This window comes from Curcuma longa, chromosome 10, assembly GCF_044706935.1.
Source record: "Curcuma longa cultivar G26 ecotype Majalengka, Jawa Barat chromosome 10, ITB_CL_G26_1.1, whole genome shotgun sequence".
NCBI lineage: Eukaryota > Viridiplantae > Streptophyta > Magnoliopsida > Zingiberales > Zingiberaceae > Curcuma > Curcuma longa.
The window spans coordinates 7,239,150-7,259,358 of NC_133870.1; the positions used below are offsets into that span (position 1 = coordinate 7,239,150).

Here is a 20,209-nt window from a genome sequence, read left to right on the forward strand (position 1 = left end):
TGGAGGAGGGCAGTTAGCCATTCATCTGAATCCGCACGAATCTCGAAGTAAGACAAAAATAAAAGAGTATTTTTGAAAAGTACTGAACACCTTCCCCGTCATTAATTATACTTTTGGGGGCCTTCGTGTAAAGATTTCAACCATTAAAGGAGACGATCGGCCCAAAACACTCATGGGCCATTTCAACGTCTGCTTCTAGAGCAAGATGCCGGAGGAAGGGGGCGGCACGTCGAGCCGCGGTGCCGGCCTCGCCGGATCGGAGGACATCATGGATCTCCTCCCTCTCGAACTCGTTCGATCCCAAGTCATCCCTCCTGCTCCAAACCGCCGCGAGTCCTCCATCGATTGGCTGCCGGAGTTCGGGGGCGCATCGTGGATCGCCTACGGAGCGTCCTCGCTTCTCGTTATCTCCCACTTCCCTTCGCCATTTTCCGGCAACGAACCGCAGCCCGGACCTTTCTTCCGGCAGGTCATTGAACCGTCAACTGGGAATAAGTCCGCCGAGCTGACGGCCGTCTCTTGGTGCCCGGTCCTGCCGTCGGAGGGAGAAATTGCGGTGGCGTTGGGGAATAACATCTTCATGTACTCGCCAGTAACTTCTAGCGCACCAGGTTAGATTACTGGATAACACGATTTAGATCAGTATAACCGAAGGGAAAAAAAAAAGACAAAGGAACCAGGAGAGCATTGCCCCGGTGGAATTTTCTTTGACACTGGAAAAATTTTGTATCCCAACTTTCTCTATGGATAGTGTTTGCCTCCTTTCTACTTGAATGCTCTGGATAACTAAGTGGTTTCTTTCGAAAACTACTCATTTAGGCTTGGAGTTCGTTTTGTTCTTTTGTATTAGTCTGATATTAGTTTCACAATCAGTTGATTAGTTCAATTGTATCTTAAAGTTTGATTTATCACTTCTTTTCTTAGATAATCAACTATCGACTGTATAGTTATACTTCTCAATGCCAACATGCAATTATATATAACAATTAGGAGACTTCTTGTGACTATTATGCTCTGGAACGTAGTCACAGGAATGGTTTTCTTCTTGTTGATTGGCATCTATGTGTCAATCTGAAACCTAATTGCTCCTTTTTTGTGTGTTCAAAAGTGCACGCACTCATATTCCTCTATCTTTGCATGTGACATATTGTCACACTTTAGCAATTTAGTTAGCATGGTAATGGCATTAATTGCAATCTTTGCTTCACCTTCGCTGCCAGATCCCAACCCATGGAAGAACACTCACTGTAAAAAAAAATACAATATTAATTTACTTCAATCCCCCAGTATCCCAAAATAAGATGAATTGAATAATTTCTTCATTATACTTCAAGTAAATGAGTCTCATGTGTTGTTTTTATCGTATCAGTGAATTGTCATCTGTTTATTTATTTATATTTTGAACAATGGCTTATGCTATTTGAAAAAAAATGATGGTCGAAAACCAAAATTGAGAAACTTTCAGGCTCTTTTTCTTGGAAGCAGACTGTGGTCATCGTGGAGACTTTTCCAATAGAGAGTATTGGGTGGACGGGGTCTGGAGATGGACTAGTTGCTGTTGGTACTGAAGTAGTTTTGTGGATAAGGAAGTGCAATCTGTGGGAAATGGCTTGGAAGGTGAGAACAGAAGTACCTCAAACTCATGTTTCTGCATCTTGGTTTTCAGAGGGCCTTGTGGCTACAGCTGCTCAAGCATTGGTGCATCATGATGAAGTTACATCCAAGGAATCAAACTATACCTTGTCACAGTCAACAAAACATGTTATTGTATATTTTCGTGATGGTAAGTCTGGAACTACAACAGTTCAACTCTATCATCCTCAACCTATTGTAATGATTCAGTGGAGACCATACATTGGTGTGCAATTACAAGAAGATGCTTCCAGTGCATACAACATTTTGTTGACATGCTGCTTAGATGGAACCGTGAGACTATGGAGTGAGATTGACAATGGTAGGCCTAGAAAATTCAATAAAGAGATTCATGATCAAAAATCCATGAAGCGGTTGTTCCATGTGGTTGCAGTTATTGAAATGAACCAGTCTTTGAAGGGAAAACTTGGCACAAACATATTTGTAAAATGGGCACTAGATTCTAGCTGTGTGGTCTTCAAGGCTGAGAGTGGTGGTTATTCTTTGTTACCAACATACACTGAACACCAGCAAATCGGCAAATGTGATTGGTTAATTGGTATAGGGCCTGACTTTTCTGTTACTTTTTGGGCTATTCACTGCCTCGATGATGTGTCACCTCCACGGTTTCCACGGGTGACAATGTGGAAGAAAGGAAATCTGATGGATTTCAAAGGCTCCAAGTGTCTCTATTTTGGTTCTCCAAATACAAAAAACCAAGCTATCCTTGTAAAAGTTGTTGCCTCAAGAAGTTGGCTTTGCGGACCACCTATAGCTTGCTCTTTGCTTCAATTATTGCCTGATAACTCATTCAGCTGGTCAGAATTGTATAGCCCATCAGAAAAAATGGAGGATACTTCTTTGAGACAGATAAATAAGGAGAGGAGTCTTTCATACATAGCTCATACAGCTCTGAGTGAGCTTGGGCATACTGGATGCATCATACAAGTTGCTGTGCATCCATGTAGTTTTGATATATCACTTGCTGTTTCATTGGATTCCAATGCTTTACTTCTTTTTTGGTCCTTGTCTACTCTTTCAGAGAGCATCTTGCCTTTTCATACGCATATTCATCCAATGTGGAAACTTTTGGATCATATTTCTTTAAAAGTCTTGTCACCAGATCATGAATATTCATGCTTGGTTTGGGGACCTGCAGTTTTGAATGAGAATCGGTTTCTTCTTGTGGGACATGAAGATGGGATTGATTGTTTCATGATTGAAGTTTCTTGTAAAGAAGAAAGCATATCAGCTCATAAAGTTCTTACCGTCCCCTTCGATGGTTATAATGACAGAGGAAACCCACCAGATCAGATATTTGCAATACCCTTCATTCCCAACTTACGGCATTCATCTAATTCTAGTAATTTTCTACTGGTCTGTGTATGGAGGGAAAATTATAAGCCATTATCATGGACAATTGACCTTCACATGCCTATCAATGATGGGGTCTCATCCAATGACAATGGTTTGGCTATTTCAAAAGGTCAATGCATGAGTTCTTCTAGTAAATTTTGCTATGCTACCTTTTACAAACATTCATTTGAGTTACCCTCTCCTCATTGTTGGGATGGAGTTACAACTGTTGCTGTAGCATCTCCAACTAGCTGTCCATTACCCATTGAACATGTATATTCTAATGATTCTCCTTCTAGTTATTGTGGCTACCATATGGCCACAGGATACTCTAGCGGCACTGTAAAATTATGGAGGACCTGCCATATGCAACTAGATCATCCTGATTCAGAAAATGTCCCTTGGGAGCTAGCTGGTACTTTTACTGCCCATGAAGGCCCAGTCAATTTTCTTTCTTTATCTAGTTGCAGCAGTAAAATTGCTACTGCTAGCATTGATGGGTGCAACAGTACTACCAGTCTTCATATCTGGGAATTCATAAAGCTAACATGTGGTGGATCATTTGTATTAGAAGATGCAATAGATTTAAACGGGATTCTTATTGCTGTAAGATGGTTAGCATTAGGAAATGGCCAGATGCTGCTTGGAATCTGTCTGCCAAATGAATTTCGTGTATATTCACAAAAAAGATCGTCAACTCACTCCTTTGCTAATTCAGATATGTCAAAGGAGATGCACACATGGTATTGCATTGCAGTCTCAGGTTCTTCAACCATTGTAAGGGATTTTCTTTGGGGGCCTAAGTTGACCGCTGTGATTGTTCACGAGAAGCATTTTTCTGTTTGCAGTCAGTGGCTACTGAGAACAAATAGTGCATATAATGTTGAGGATTCTGTTGCTTATGTTGGCAGGATAGAGGAAAGCTTGCTTTGTGCAACTAATACTGGTAAAAACATGTTTGATACAGATGAGCAATTGGAATATGGGTACTCAAAGAAGATTTCTCAGCATGATCATGTTCCCAATACTGAAAATAAATTATTTTATATTCTAGATGTATCCCGGAAATTGGGTGGATCTCTAGCACTTTATGATCCTGAAGCTTTGATTCAATACATTTATTCAGGTATTCCTAGAGTCATGTTTATAATGAACTACTTCATTGCCTAGCACAACCATCCATGTTCTACTTTTATGAAAATTACAGTCATCCAATTAGTGTGGCTTTGTCTATCAGAAAAGCAAATTTTTAGCAACTTAATTTTTTTGTTGAAATTCTATTTCTAGAATACTTAGGTCCTTCAGATAATTTTATGGTGAAAATTTAGATAATCTATTTATTATCCTTCTTAGTAGTAGGAAGCAGTCACCAACTTCATTGCACATTGAAAGTTTAGATAATCTATTTCTGTTGCATGTTGATTTATTCTTAGATACTAGTCATGCCAGCTCCATCAATTTCAAGGTTTCACTCAGTGCCTATTTTTCATGTTATTTCTTACTACTCAGGCAGATTTATCCATGGCAAGTTGAATTGTATGATTTAATGTTTATGCTAATTTTGTGAAAATCATGATCATTGATTAATTGCAGGTAACTGGAAATATGCACTAGTTATCTTGAAGAACTTTGTTGAATGTATTTGCAGTTATAAAACTTCCACTACAATTCCTGAAAGCGATAAACAAAGCCTACGTTCTTGCAAGATGCTGGAAGTTCATTTGGCTAGATATATTGAGGATAACAATTCTGAAAATTCATCCTCTGAAAAATTATTTTGGGGTCAGAATATTACCACAAGTGGACCTAATTTTCATCTTGGAGGGAATGAACTCCAGTTTCTGAACACTCACGTAGAAACCAACACTTTTGAGAGAATTCCAGACAACTCTAACAAATCTGAGATCATGGAACTAATTGATACCCTTGAGAAATCTAATCAAGTTTGTAGCTTAACAAATTTGATGAAAACCCAAATTCTTGTGATTCTAGAACTTTTGAATGAAATTAGCAATACAAAAGCTACTGCAGCCTATGGCAGTCTTGATGAAGCTGGGCGAAGGTAAAAAAAAGTGTTTTCTTTAGATACTGAATTTGATCATTCACTGGGGAATATATACAAATGTAGAAAGCCTCTAGCTTGTGATTGTTTCCCGTCGCATTAATAAGTTTCTCGACTTTTCAATAGGTTCTGGGTTGCTGTTCGATTTCAATATCTATATTCCATGAGAAGGTCTGGGGGAGTTGTAGCTGAAGATCATCCTGTCAACTCTAGGTTGGCTGCTTGGGCCTTCCAATCTGATTGTCAAGATGATCTGCTTAACTCTGTTTTATCTTCAGACCCATCTTGGGTAGACATGAGAAATTTGGGTGTAGGTCTGTGGTATACAAATGCGTCGCAGTTGAGAACACGGGTAACACAATTCACAATCTCTCATCAAGATTTATTTACAAGAATTCTGCAGCTACAATTTATTAACCCTCTAGCTTTTGTGGGTTTTGTAATATCAGATGTCATCATGATGCATGATATTGAGAAAAGTTGGTGTTTATTTAGTTGACTTGATTATTTAAACCTCAGAAATTTGTTATAAATGATAATTTTTAATGAATATAGAATGACCTACATTTACTTTTGGACCACACATTCTCAAATTTTTATATATTTTCTCAAGCAGGAAGATTCAGAATTCTTCTACTTAGTTAATGCAGTTTTCACTTGCATCCTTAACTGAAGTTCCTTATCTGTAGATTCACTTCATTGCTTTATCTAATTCATCCTAGCACATCTACATTAATTAGCTAGGTGTCGTGATGGCTGTTTTCTGATGCTTCCTTTTCGGTAATATCATTTCTTTCTTAATCACACTCCAGGATTAAACATATGAATTTTTTTTGACTATTTAGATGGAGAAGTTGGCTAGATCTGAGTATCTAAGGAACAAGAACCCCAAGGACTGTGCGCTATGGTATTTAGCTCTCAACAGGCTTCAAGTTTTAATCAGTCTTTTTAAAATTAGCAAAGATGAGAAAGATAAAGTATTGTTTGGATTTCTGTCACGTAATTTCCAGGTATGCCATTTCATCCTGTTGGTCTGCTACGTTTTGCATATCTGGAAAGTGGTGCAAAAAACAATATAGTTCCTAACTCAGAACACATATCACCGACCTCATTGTTTACTAATCAGGAAGAGAAGAACAAGGCTGCTGCTCTGAAGAATGCTTATGTTTTAATGGGAAAACATGAACTAAAGCTTGCAATAGCATTTTTTCTGCTGGGGGGAGATTCTTCCTCTGCTGTTACTGTTTGTGCTAAGAACCTTGGAGACGACCAACTAGCTCTGGTAATTTGTCGGCTTCTAGAAGGTTATGGAGGTTCATTGGAAAAACAACTCATATCGAACATTTTGCTTCCAAAGGCATTAGAGAAAGGGGACTACTGGCTTTCCAGCTTACTTGAAGTATGTGTTATAAGTATTCCAGCTTTTTTCTTTCATATTCTCCCTGAAACTGCCAAGTTAACTGAATGTATGATTTGCTGAATTAGCATAGCTGGTTAATGCTGCTATATTTTTGCATGCCCAGTGGACATTGGGGAATTACTCGCAATCAGTCAAGACACTAGTTAACGGTCAAACAAAACAAGTTAACAGAAACTCAGCTGCTTTGTGCAATTATGGTGCCTTGTCAGATCCAGATATCGGTCGCTACTGTGTTATACTTGCCTCCCGAAATAGTTTTCGATGCTCTGTTGGTGAAAATGTTGCAGCAGACCTTTCTAAATTTGCATCAATTTTGGCTGCAAGTGCCTTGAACAGATGTGGAGTCCCTGTAAGTTTCTGTCATAGTTCGATTTCCATGTTTAATTTATCTATTTCATTCGTGATTGTGTTTAACTTTGGAACTTGATTCAATTTGCAATCCAGAAACAATATTTTTTTCTCTGCCAAAACTACTGATATGCTTTCTCATTAGTGTTAAATATCGAACATGATCATTTAGAGGCAAAAACTATTTTAAAAGTAAAAAATAGTGTGATTGAGTGCTAACTATTTGGGGTTGGCTACATAATTCTTATCTTGTCAATTTACTCTATATGAGACTATATTGTTACTAATATACACACTTTTAGGTTAAATATCAATTATTTTAGCGAGAGCTTTCTTTGCTCTCCCTAAACCGCCTCACCTGCAGTCTTGATTGCACTAGTCTAGCTCCCACGAGTGTAGCGTAGTTGGTACTCGGGTGGCAAACTTGTTGGATTGGGCACAGATCGATTCCCGGGGATTTCATCGCCTTGGAGTATGCCCTCCCACTTAAGAGACTGTTGCGTACCATGATTTACCTATCTATATCTCGCTGTGGGGCCAACGATACTGTGTCGCTTGGGGTGAGTGAAATCACCTTTTGTTGGATTGATTGCACTAGTCTAATTATAGCATTCAGTGTCCATCTTTTTCTCTTGGATAGTAGTATTTTTTTTTTTTTTTTTTTGTAACTCACGAAGTTTAAATTGTACAAAGTTAAATTAATTCATGAAACAATTGCATTATTTGGTAACTTTGCAAGCTTTAGGAAGTGTTTCTACTTCATTCATTTGTGTTAGTGTCTTGTGTTGCATTCCCAAGAAGGGCTGTATTCAGATTTTTCAATCAGTTTGACCTAATATTTGGCCTACTAATAAAGCCCATGACTCTTCTGTTTGCGTCAGAGTGGCCCCAGTAGATAATTCATAGTTTTTCTCTCTTAACACAAGGGAAATTAGCTTGCATACATGTATGTCCAGTTTATCACAAGAAGAAGGGATTTTATATTCTGACAATAACATGGGATACTTTGTATCTCTCTTCTTTTCTGTTATTTATTGGGTAATTAGGCTTAAACAATATATTACCATAAGGTTTATTCTTTTACAGTGATATGTCAGTGACATGACAAATGTTCCATCTCAATTTGCAATTTTTTCTTGTTTGTTCTTGCCCACTTTAGCTTGTAAATATAAATGTCTAGTAAACAGCTTATGTATTAAATAAATATATCCATAAATGAGAACTTTTGAGCATTCTCCACTTTTACCACGCTGCTAAAGCTAAGCACCAATTCATGCAGTGTTGCCTTAATAAGAGGTTGTTTTCTTTACTGGTCCCTGGTTGCATATGTCATTGGAGAGCAATCTCACTTTTGCATCAGCCCTTCACCTGTGAAGTGATGATGTAATTTTATCTGCTCAATACCTGCCAATAAAATGCTGACCTGCCAACCATGTGCCTGAAATGTACCCCCTTTACTTCCTGAAGAACAATACTTTTAGCTGTGAATTAGTGTCACTAAGACATGTAGCAATAAGAGGAAGGAACTGCATGATATGTCACCTTCCAGCATGATTCAACATCTTACCCAATTTTTTGACATTCAGGCTGATAAATTTCTTTCTTTCTTCCCTAAGCTTGAAGCGCTTGCATGCTTATCCTATTCTTTAAGCAGCGATGGCAAGGACCGAAAGAATGTGTCAACTGCTGGACCTCATGACATCTTTCATCAAATGCTGAGTCCGTTCACTGGTGATGCTTGCAACTGGGTGCTTGACAATGTATCTCATCAATTGGAGGTGAATACTAAAACAAATATAGCACTGTATTACATAGACGGCTTCTTGAGGAATCATCCGGTATGGTCATCCCATAGCCTATCAAAATCCAGAGAAGTGATAGGCTGTCACTATGTTCATCATCAAGAAGAAGACCTTAGCCAAATGAAGCAGGATCTGCAGATGATATTATCAATGTTTGAAAGGAAATTCTTGCTGAAGTTAGTTGACATATTTAACCTGGTAAAATTACCAGAATTTTTCCAATTTATGCTATCTGCATCATTAAATTTCATATAAATTACATGCCATTAAATTTGGTTGCTATACAGGTACTACTTTCTGCTCACAACTATGGATCATTATTTCTTGGCTATCTGATGTTACATGTGGAGGAGTTTACACGATATGAATACAAAAACTGGAGTGCTGATTTGATCATTGTTCCTGCTTTTGTCAGGCTTCTCATTAAGTCCACAGTGGAGATCTTATGTTTTCTTGCTAGGTTTGTTGTGTCTTTCAATTTCACTGAGTCAATGCTGAAGCCACATCATGACAATCATTATCAGATACACACCATTCTCTTTTGTTTGAAGAACATGCTGTGTTTCATCAGAACTTTTGGTTTATCTTCAAACTATTATCAGGGAGAGAAGACTTCAGAAGATTTCAGTACCTTTTTCCCTTTTACTCTTGATCTTCTTGAATTTTATGTAGACTTTGCCTTTGCTTGCATCGAAGGAAATTTTGAAGGACTTTTTATGATGATCAATCATATTCTAATTGCATTGGCGAATGATGAATCTTCTATTGAAGTCCTATCAGATGAACTGAGGAAATTTTTATGTCAGAATTCACAGTTAGTGATTCACTGTGCCTCAGCTGTTGAGGTTGAAAGCATCTCTAACTCAAACCTCAAACAAAAGCATTTGGAAACAGGATACTTTCTAATTGCAGATGATGAAAAATGGAAATTATTATGGGTTTCTTTATGGTTGCACATGCTAAACTTTGCAAAACATGGGCTAGGCAAGATTTCAATAAAAGAAGGCTCTCACAACGGAAGCGATATAAATAATATAATAACTGTGTTCATTTCTGCTATAACAAAATCATTGGTAAGCACAGTCGCATATGTTTCCTCTTGTTTGGTAAAACTAGTTGCATCATTCCTCAGACAGAAAGCACTGAAAGGTTTACCTATTCCCAGTATCCTTTGGTTAGATGAAATTGCTCGGTCACATCCTACTTCGTTACATTATTATCTTAATCAAAGACTTGATTCTCTGCAACTATCTGACAATAAGACTCAGGTATCTTTGAAAATGTTATGGGATATTTCTATCTGTCCTGTAGACATTTGTGAACACTTCACAAAGGAAAAAGTTACTTGTTTTCCCTATTATCATGGAAATCAGTTTGATACCTGGAAAGATGTACATAGGAATATTTTCTCTGAGAATGAGAATGACCACATAAATGATAAGCAAGAGAAGTTAGATTCTGGCTCTTCTTATAAAGAAACCATATCAGGACATAGTGGGAGTATGATGGATAATAATGGCTTTGTGGAAACCGGAAGAAAACATTCAGGACCCAGGACAGATATTAGTTATTTTCATAACCCAAGGGAAGTTACTAGGAGAAGCGGAGAACTTTTTGAGGTATGCTTTTCTTTGGTGAACATGCCATATCATCATCAAATTGTGTTCCAACTATTTGGGGGGTCGGCTATATGAATCTTATCCTTCATTGAGCTTTTTGCAAGGCTATCTCACTACTAATATTCAAATCAATTGTCAGTTTTTACTACATAGAATAATATTTTCTTTGATTCCCTCTATCTCTTACACCTTCCACTTCCACTCTAATAGATTCATTCTTCTAATTTTTCTTTGGCTAACATTTGTATTAGTCGGAAATTCATTATCATCAGGAATGGCATAGAATTACTAACACAACAATGCCATGATTTCTTGCAACATGATTTTTGAGGCATTTTCTTCTGAAAATCAAAAATGATTTGTGTAAGTTGAGCATTGTGATTTAACAGTAGGTTTAATTATCCTTTTCATTGCAGGCCATTTGTTTTAACTCCATCAATGAGCATGAAATTGCAATTGCAAGCAACAAAAAGGTAATTTTTATGCAAAATATATGACCAAAACTTGCTTTTGAGAATAATCGTAAAGCCTAAATCTTGTTCTATTTGCATGTTATGTTCTCTGATAACATTTGTTCAATAATATGATGACAAATCCTACATACACAAGAATATTTAATAGAGTTTTTCCTAGTGGAGAACCTGGCATTTGCATTTTGTTTGAAGCTCAGAATGTAAGATGACCGTCCATTGGCGTCCATGTAGTTGATATCATTATGCTAACCTTGTTTGTGTATTATTTCAAAATCTAAGAAACTGTGTTAGTTTCTATTCATCAGTTTTCCTTTACTCTATGCTATTAAATTTTTTATTTTTTTATTACAAAATTATGACCATCTTATTCTATATTTGATTAGTTTCTAGTTCTCACCTGAAATGTATTTGACAAACACATATCCAACTAGTTCATATTTCCCTATGTCAAGCTTTGGGAAGTGATATTGCCCTGTAGAATCATAAAAGAGTCAATTTAGTAATGTGCAAAGCTCAGCATCTTTAGTAGATTTAATCGCAGATTATAAGACTAATATCTGTTCTTTTTAAATGCTAATTCTATTACGTTGATATTCTGGCTAGGATCCTGCATATAATCTAGCTTGTTTTCTTTTTTTTCTCTTACTGTATGCCATTGACAAACTATTTGATCATGTATTCTGTGGCTGACTTGGCACCAACTTACATGAGTTATGGCTAGCATACACACAAAACTATGAGGCTTACTGTATGCATTTTGTGATGTACTGTTTGGTGGTCATCATAAAATCACTTCTCGGTATGAGAATAACACAGCATGTAAAAAATCCAACATACCACACAACCTAAGGGTCAAGAATTCTACCTAAATACAAGCTGATCTTGTGTTGTTGAAGGATGATTTACTTGTTATATCTAATATCTTCCTCATTATGGCCATTTTACTTAATTTCATCCCCATATTATCCTTGTGCATCGCCTCTTTGGTAGTTAAGCCAATTAACCGATTACTTTTAGGGGCTTATTTTTTTCAACTTGAAATATGAAGAATACTCGAGGAAGCAAGCAGATTATATATGGTCCGATTGTGATTGGCCTAAAGATGGATGGGCTGGTTGTGAATCTACGCCTGTTCCTACATACATCTCTCAGGGAATTGGCCTTGGGAGCAAAAGAGGGGTGCACCTTGGTTTGGGTGGTGCAACAATTGGCATAGGCTCTTTGGCAAGACCACGGAGAGATCTGACTGGTGGTGGAGCATTTGGGATTCCAGGTTATGCTGGGATTGGAGCAGCAGGCTTAGGTTGGGCCGAAGAAGAGTTTGAAGAGTTTAGAGATCCCCCAGCCACAGTTGAAAATATTCACTCAAGGGCACTGGCACGCCATCCTTTATTGCCTTTCCTGTTAGTTGGATCTAGCAACACACATGTCTACTTATGGGAGGTATCAATCTTTTTATCTGTGATGTTAGTTTCTGTTTGGAATACTTGAATTGGATATTTAAATAGAAAATTCCTCTTTATCAAACTCTAAATACCTGGAATTGAGTCAAGAGACTGATAATGATTATCAGCTAATCCATTATCTTATCAATAAATGCTACATTTCTTATTGCTTCTTCATATTAAGTAAAATAGGCTTCTTGCTGCACTTGTGTAAAAAAGGTTTCTTCTCTGCTGGTCCTTTGATATTAACCCTTTCCACCCAATTGCAATTTTTGGTTTAAATTCATATCTCAAGTTTTGACTATTGATTACATTCTGACTTGTATTTGGAAAGCTTTTGGTTCGTTTCTATATGTTTCTCTTTGGCATGACTAATATTAATATTTTAAAGGTGAATCATCATGAATTCAACGTTCACTGATATGTTGGCTTAGCATGGTCATTACCTGTGATATAGATAGATTCCCATTGTATTTTACAGAATAATTGTGTCTCCTAAGTTTTCTTTACATACAGCAATCTCACTTTTGGATTATTTTGAGATTTTGCTCCTTTGAAATTGTTGCTTCCACAGTTTGGCAAGCAAAGTGCAACAGCAACCTATGGTGTTCTTCCTGCTGCCAATGTTCCACCTCCTTATGCACTTGCCTCAATATCCGCCTTGCAATTCGATCATTACGGTCACAGATTTGCCACTGCTGCACTAGATGGCACAGTTTGCACATGGCAACTTGAAGTGGGTGGGAGGAGCAATGTCCACCCCACAGATTCTTCCCATTGCTTTGACAATCACGCATCGTAAGTACCTTCTATTTTGGCAATTGGTTTTATAGAGCAATAGTTTCTTATTTTGTTTGGTGGGTTGAAAATACTTCCAGAGATGTTGCATATGTGGGCACAAGTGGATCAATTCTTGCTGTGGCTGGAAGTAGCACGAATGGAATCAATGTAGTTCTATGGGATACTTTGGCACCACCTGCCACATCACAAGCTTCTTTATTTTGTCATGAAGGTATGTCCTTTGGGGATTTCTTCTGTAAGCTAATCCCTTCATTGTTTGAATGGCGATGGTTTCTTTTAGGGCCACCATCAATGTGTCAAAGCAAAAACATCTGATTGGTCAATTATGTTCTTCCTAAACTATAAATTTCAAAATGTTATGCCTGAGGAACTCCCTTCTTGATTGTTACATGCCTATTCTGTTTCTAGGTTGTTATAACTTTCTTGTCACATAAATCAATCTTGATTAATTAGTGTGCTTGTACTTTTTTATCTTTTACATGATGCGACTCAATGAGTTCGTCAATATTGCGGACCTTTTCCCTAAATTTATACTCTTTCCACTAAAGTGAGCCAAATTTGGTTTCATTGAAAAGAACCAAATTACTGCTCTTTAATGTATGCCCATAAATTTTGTTGCCTGATATTGTGAGACTTCTACACGACTTTAAAATATGTGTTGGATTAAACCACATTTTACTTGTGAATCATGAACTATCCTAGTAATGTATCTTTTCAAATCACCAACTTTTTTTTTTTTTGAAGGTGGTGCTCGTTCTATATCAGTATTTGACCATGTTATCGGGACTGGTTCTATTTCGCCCATAATAGTTACCGGAGGGAGAAGTGGCGATGTTGGGCTTCATGACCTGCGTTACATTGCTACTGGAAAGACCAGACGGAATCGGCATGCTAGTGAGCAAGATCTAAAGACAATGCACACTACAAACTCTGGGATTTCCAAGTATGCTGAAAATTCAAACGGGATGATGTGGTATATACCAAAAGCTCATTTAGGTACACTATCAAACTCTTTATAAATGTGTTTTCTTCAAGAATACAGTGGCTTCTCTTTGTCTAATCAATTGCTTTGTGTGAATAAAGGAAGCGTAACCAGGATAGCTACTATCCCCAACACCAGCTTGTTCTTAACTGGTAGCAAAGATGGAGACGTGAAACTCTGGGATGCCAAAAGATGTCAGTTGGTTTTCCAGTGGCAAAAACTGCATGAAAGGCACACCTTTCTTCAACCAAACTCACGCGGGTTTGGTGGAGTAGTGAGAGTAATTTTTCAGCAACTTAGGTTTTGCTTTTCCTAATTTAACATGGTTGCACTTACTAGAGATTCACTGTTTCTTTTCTCTTCTTAGGCCGCTGTCACTGATATCCAAGTTCTTTCCCGTGGGTTTCTCACATGCGGCGGAGATGGTTCTACAAAATTAATCCAACTCAAATAGTTTTGACGGAACATCTATACAAAACCATTACTTCAGGAACAATGGAGCTTGAGGAAGAAAACCTTTGGTTGTCACAGCTGAGAGATGAAATTGAAGACGTCTAATTATCGGCATTCGACACACGAAGATTGAGCGTCCTCTCTGATAATTCATAGAACTACACATCTCTTCGTTGATGTTTCTTCTAGCTCGTGTCAGTCTACTGTTCACAGACCATTTGCCTTTTCTGTTTTTTGTCGATATTTTATTTTATAGCCAAAAAGGAAGGTACCTGGATATGAGCTGCGTCATTAGGCGAAGAGCAAGCCACTGTGCACCGTCGGATTCCAGCAGTTGGCAACGAACGTGCAAAACGTGTCGATTCCATTACTCTTCCACTTGTCATGCAGAGAAACATCGGAGGTCGTGATGTTTAAATATAATTATTGAATTGCAGATAGATACCCGTTAAATTGCATTTTTCAAGTTTATATATGTACCTGTTAAATTGCGTTTCCATTACTCTTCCTTTTTTAAAACTAGAGGATTATTATTTTCAATTTTATCATGCTTCATGAGATATCACAATAAATCTATCCATGCCTGATGATGTCATTAGTTTTTGGTCATTCATATCATATGTATTGCCTTGTTTTCCTGTTTGAGTGTCACATTGTTCATACTTCAACGCTGCACATCATATAACCCTTTATAGATTTTTTTAATCGATCAAAATATTTTAATTGATTAAATCATGAGTTAATCGTGTGCTGGTTTTGTTATGAAATCAAAAGTTGTGCATAAATTAAAGATGAGAAAATTAAAAAGAAAGATGGAAGATGGATTGGGAGCACAAACTAGATTGGAATCTCATCCAAACGTAGTAGACAAGAGAAGCTTGCTTTTCATTGCATGACTATCCCTTTTTTTTAACCGCAAAAGGTTTGATATCTCTAGTGCATTGAGCTCTCACCCTACCACGCATGCATCATCACCTCTCTCGAGTCTTCTCCAATTATTATCCATCCGTATCTGTCTTTCAAATCAAGCAAAATTCGTGGAGGAAGCTTTATGCCATGTGTTTCGTGCTTAAAGCACCCACCTCAATTCATTATCAATTCATACAGACAAATTGATAGAAACTTGAAACCGATACCATTCCTCTCCCAATTGACTACTGCCCATAAAATATTAAATTGTGGAGCTGGAAATGTTGCCAACCCAACCAACCAAATTAATCCACTTTAATTGCAACGTTGAACTCGTGCACTCGAGTGACAACCGGTCATGGAAACGCCAAGACGGCATGGATTAGCTCCCTCTTCTTGCAATAACACATTTTTTTAAAAAAAAAATTATTATAATCTCTCTTTCCTTTAACTAAGCATAAGTCTTAACGCTCGTCCGCCAAGACGGCAGGCATGAATTGGCTTACTCTTTTTTTATTATTTTATTAAAAAAATTAACTGCTTTTGCCGACTTGAGCATGAGAGAGTGCCTTATTAAATTCATTTTAGAGATCAGGGGTCCAGCACCGACCATCGCACCCTCCAACCATAATCGTTGTAAAATCTCAGCCACATAATTAATTATTTCGCTGACAATTATTTTATTTCCTTTTTTTAAAAAATATATTAAAATAAATTAATCATTATATGGTCTATTTTGACCGTGGTCCTATCTGCCCTCCGAAGCCATCCGGATGACGTGGCTGACGTGGCTCCAACACCAATCCATCCACGTCCACGCGTCCAGCCTTTGCCATCCTCTGGTTCCTCTCTCTATATATACCTCGTCCCCGTCTCCATCGGTCCATCTACCCACTCGACTTTGTTTCTCATCCGAATTCAAACATTTAAAGTTTGGCACCTCGTTTCAATTTGGGGATCGTTTTTTTTCTTGTTTACTCTGTTGAAGATGCCTTATTGTGATCTGAGCGGCAATGGGATCCGACTGTTCTACAGGAGATATGGCCATGGAAGCACCAAAGTGCTCTTCATCATCGGTATTTGTCTATCTCTTCTTCTTTTTTTTTTAATTTGTTTGCTCGATGTGATGATTTGGTGCTCCTCATCGTCGGTGTTTTCTCTTGTTTCATTTTTTTCCCCCGTTTTGTTTTGGTGGCGATGGGGGGTTTGAGCTCGGAGTTAAATTTTTAGTGTTTTGTTGATGGGTTTGGTGTAGGATTGGCCGGAACCCATGATTCTTGGAGGCCGCAGATAAAGGGATTGACTGGGGATTTGAAGCCCAGGGAGGAGGAAGAGGAAGCGGCATCGCCTGGGCCGGAGGAGGCCGGAGGAAGGCGATCGGATGTGCCCGATCAGAAGGGGCAGGAGGTGGAGGAGGAAGAGGGCGGGATCGAGGTGTGCTGCTTCGATAACCGTGGGGCGGGGAGGAGCTCCGTGCCAACCACAAAATCCGACTACACGTAATTTACCCCCTCTTTTTCTACTGAATTTATTGCTGATGTCGATCCGGTTCGGATGGATTTTGCATTAGATCATGGGTATTGCATCGATGGAAAAGTTTCAGTTCCCAAATGCGAAAATTCCTTCCTTTTCATACGTTCTTGCGTGGATTCGAAGCAATCACGATTTGGATTCATTCTTTATGGTCGGTCGATGGAATTTTAGGAAAAAAAAGTTAGGCACGCTTTTTGTGAATTTGAATTCAGAAGAGAAAGAGAAGTTATGAACACCCATTTTCCACTTTTTTTTTCTTGTGTGCTAACTGTTTATAGTCGAGGTCGATTGGATGGCAGAAAGCGCTTCCTTAATATGTAAACTTTTCAGAAAGTGAAATGCTCTTTTTTGCCTTTCTTTATTTAATTATTTTGCGTAGATTTGGGTTGTTTATTCAGTCTATTTCCTTTCATTGAGTGGACAATTTTGCATTGCTCATATTCTATCTTTTTCTGCTAGTTGATCAATCATTCCGACTTCGAATGCACTATTATTATACTATAATACAACTTAAATGTAGGTTCTCTTCAGATAAGAGTATTCACTCATTCCACTGAGAAAACAACTCATCTGCTGTCTCAACCTCTTTGCAGAACAACGATCATGGCCAAAGATGCTCTGGCTCTGTTGGATCACTTAGGCTGGGAAAAAGCTCATGTGTTTGGTCACTCGATGGGTACGATGACTTTGCCTCTACACACATGTTTTGACTAATCAAAAATGACAAATCGATGATCAAATCTGGCTCGGTCTCTTGCTTCGTTTTTCATTCTGATTTCGATTATATAACGTCGTGTGATGATCATTTGGCAGGAGCGATGATTGCATGCAAATTGGCAGCCATGTCACCTGAGAGGATTTGCTCCTTGGCGTTGCTCAGTGTAACAGGAGGTGGTTATGAATGTTTCCCCAAGGTACATTTTTCAGATTAACTTGGTCATGAAAATAACACAATATTATTGGAGGTAGTGGCTTTCTAGATCGGTTTCTTTTCCCCTTAATAGACTCTTACAACTGGAAAGTGATACGGAAAAGAAAATTCATATTGGCAATTAGCAAAGCTGAAAATGTTAAGGTCATGTGTGGGGAGGATCAAATAAAAAGTAGTAATTAGACGTAACTTAATAATCTGAGAGAAAATAAATTGGGACAGTATCAGCAAGTTTTAAGATGCTCAATAAATTTTACAATTAAAAAGGTTACATTTGTTCGAGTAGAAAGTGTGATATTATCTTCCATATATCTACTTTTCCTCTGTTTGGTAGACGAGGAAGCTAAAGGAAGCACCAGCAACATTCTCTCCAGTTTGGCCCAAATCTAATTTCTACTACTTGCCTTTCCTTCGGAAAAATAAAATAAAATTAGCAAACATATTTCTTCAATAATTTCTTTTATCTATTCGTTTTTAGTAGTTGTTTCTTCTCCTGTAAAAATTTAGTCTTACAGAAAATAACTAGGTTTTCCAATATGTATGTTGTTCTAATTCACTCACTGTTTGCAGATTGATCTGCAAACGCTGTCCTTGGCGTTTCGCTTCTTAAGAGCAAAGACTCCAGAAGAAAGAGCTAGTGTGGATTTAGAAACGCATTACACTAAGGTCAGCCAGCAAAACAGGAGATGTGATGGTTATTTTTATACTTATTATTTATATTGGGTTTGTGAAATTTTGTGAGGATTCAATGGAATTGCTTTTTGATTATGTGCAGGAATATCTAGATGAACATGTTGGATCATGCAAAAGGAGAAACATTCTTTATCAAGTGAGTAGAATTGTTGATACTTAACCTTGGACTTAAATATGTTGTGTGCGTAAACTTCTACTTAGCAAAAAAATCTATCAATTTCGTGGAAACTTAGGAATATGTTAAAGCATTATCATCGAAGGGAATGCAATCTGCAATCGGTTTTGAAGGCCAATCCAATGCATGCTGGACACACAGTTTAACATCGAACGAACTACGCACGATTCATACCTCGGGTTTTCTGGTTTCTGTTATCCATGGAAGGTTGGCAAATAACTTTTACTTGCTTCTGGCGTTCCTAATGTCTCCAATCTCCACACACAAAAACTAAACCGATTCATGATGCAATATTTGATAGGTGTGACATTGTCGCACAGTTGGAACATGCAAGGAGGCTTGCGGAGAAGTTGCACCCTGCTGCAAAAATGGTAGAACTTCATGGCGGACATCTAGTGAACCATGAGAGGCCTGATGAGGTATGGACTTTTTTTTTGGTTATTTTCCTAGAAGCTATCTTACTGTTTCGTATGCCCTATGCCGAATAAGTGATAAAATCAATCGTTACATAATCAGATTAATGGTGCTCTCATGGACTTGATAAAGGCTTCAAAGTTGAAGTTGAAACCAGAGGAGTGGTCAAGCTTTGCAGTGAAACAATCAGGTAAACACAAAAATGATTTCAGTGCCTATTTACACTCTGAACATCAATGTCCAATATCAGGACTTGAATCAGAAATCTCATTCAATAATTGGCTTGTGTCTCAATAGGTTGGCTTGTGGTAGGAGAACAGATGCCACTTGCAAAGAGGAACAATCATGGAGCCAATCCTCTTCTAATCATGTTCAAACTGCTAGGAAAGCTACCACTAAGCTGCACTTATTTCTTTGGATCTTTTATTATGGCATGTGAAAACATGAAAAACTCCTTCAACATACTGAAGCCAGTCAGAGTCGCAGCTTTGGATTCCTGAGGTAAATCTACACTTGCTTAAATTTTACATATGCTGATCACACTAATTGACCTGTAGGCCTAATGAGTATGAAACATCAAACATCACGCACGGTCAATTAGAAGCTATGCCCGTCCACTGATAGTAATTTGATCTATTTTGCAGGAATGCTAAGAAGATAAACCAATCGCCTTTACAATAGGAATGAAAACCAACAATTTGTATATTCTGATCTAGTTACATCCTTTCCAATGTGTAAAAAGTTCCACCTGCTCAAAGAATCAGAAGCAGAGAACCACTGACCTTGTGTCGCCTGAGCTGCCTGAGAGGTGAATCATGGCACTTCTCCGCCATCACCGGAATGCAAGTTAATTGAATAACCATATATTGCTTGCTCATTCAAAGGGCCATCTGTTGTTGTGTCATTTATCTTTTTCTGCGTCATGCTTCCTCTTCCTTTTATTTTTCCTTGAGGAAGAGATGTAATCTGTGCACTTGATTTGGATATGCTGCTGTTCGACCCTGTATTGGATATCGACAAGGAATAACTTTGAAAAATTCTCTCAGTCTTTAATGTGAAGATGCATATTTTAGTGTTCTGGTTCATTTTGTCATTGCAACTGATAACATCAGATTTCGATTACAAAATTATGCTGGAAGAGAATCTTCTCAATTTGAGTCC

The 20,209-nt window shown here is 37.9% G+C and overlaps 2 protein-coding genes across 2 annotated transcripts; both read left to right on the plus strand.

The window, feature by feature from the left end:
* The first annotated feature begins 194 nt into the window (after positions 1–194).
* Positions 195–14,988, plus strand: LOC141835912 (uncharacterized). The gene is made up of 16 exons (XM_074723312.1): positions 195–611; positions 1,466–4,114; positions 4,582–5,050; positions 5,177–5,402; positions 5,896–6,060; positions 6,177–6,449; positions 6,574–6,819; positions 8,435–8,818; positions 8,908–10,239; positions 10,656–10,712; positions 11,730–12,155; positions 12,732–12,955; positions 13,036–13,169; positions 13,703–13,954; positions 14,042–14,220; positions 14,308–14,988. Exons 1-16 carry the CDS (start codon positions 206–208, stop codon positions 14,392–14,394), a joined length of 7,509 nt encoding a protein of 2,502 aa, XP_074579413.1. The 5' UTR covers positions 195–205; the 3' UTR covers positions 14,395–14,988.
* A 1,216-nt stretch (positions 14,989–16,204) lies between these two features.
* Positions 16,205–20,108, plus strand: LOC141835935 (uncharacterized). Its single transcript, XM_074723340.1, has 11 exons — positions 16,205–16,378; positions 16,558–16,801; positions 17,429–17,511; positions 17,649–17,749; positions 18,337–18,432; positions 18,542–18,595; positions 18,693–18,841; positions 18,936–19,053; positions 19,151–19,238; positions 19,346–19,549; positions 19,693–20,108. The coding sequence occupies exons 1-10, from the start codon at positions 16,291–16,293 to the stop codon at positions 19,546–19,548; spliced, it is 1,224 nt and encodes a 407-aa protein (XP_074579441.1). The 5' UTR covers positions 16,205–16,290; the 3' UTR covers position 19,549; positions 19,693–20,108.
* The last annotated feature ends 101 nt before the right edge of the window (positions 20,109–20,209 follow it).

Excerpts from the sequence above, each read along its gene's own strand:
- LOC141835935 (XM_074723340.1), top strand. The coding sequence starts at position 16,291 with ATGCCTTATTGTGATCTGAGCGGCAATGGGATCCGACTGTTCTACAGG. Across the intron at positions 17,750-18,336 it reads GTTATGAATGTTTCCCCAAG|ATTGATCTGCAAACGCTGTC; the intron begins GTACATTTTTCA and ends CACTGTTTGCAG. Across the intron at positions 19,054-19,150 it reads ACCATGAGAGGCCTGATGAG|ATTAATGGTGCTCTCATGGA; the intron begins GTATGGACTTTT and ends TTACATAATCAG.
- LOC141835912 (XM_074723312.1), top strand. The coding sequence starts at position 206 with ATGCCGGAGGAAGGGGGCGGCACGTCGAGCCGCGGTGCCGGCCTCGCC. Across the intron at positions 5,403-5,895 it reads CGTCGCAGTTGAGAACACGG|ATGGAGAAGTTGGCTAGATC; the intron begins GTAACACAATTC and ends TTGACTATTTAG. Across the intron at positions 12,156-12,731 it reads CACATGTCTACTTATGGGAG|TTTGGCAAGCAAAGTGCAAC; the intron begins GTATCAATCTTT and ends TTGCTTCCACAG.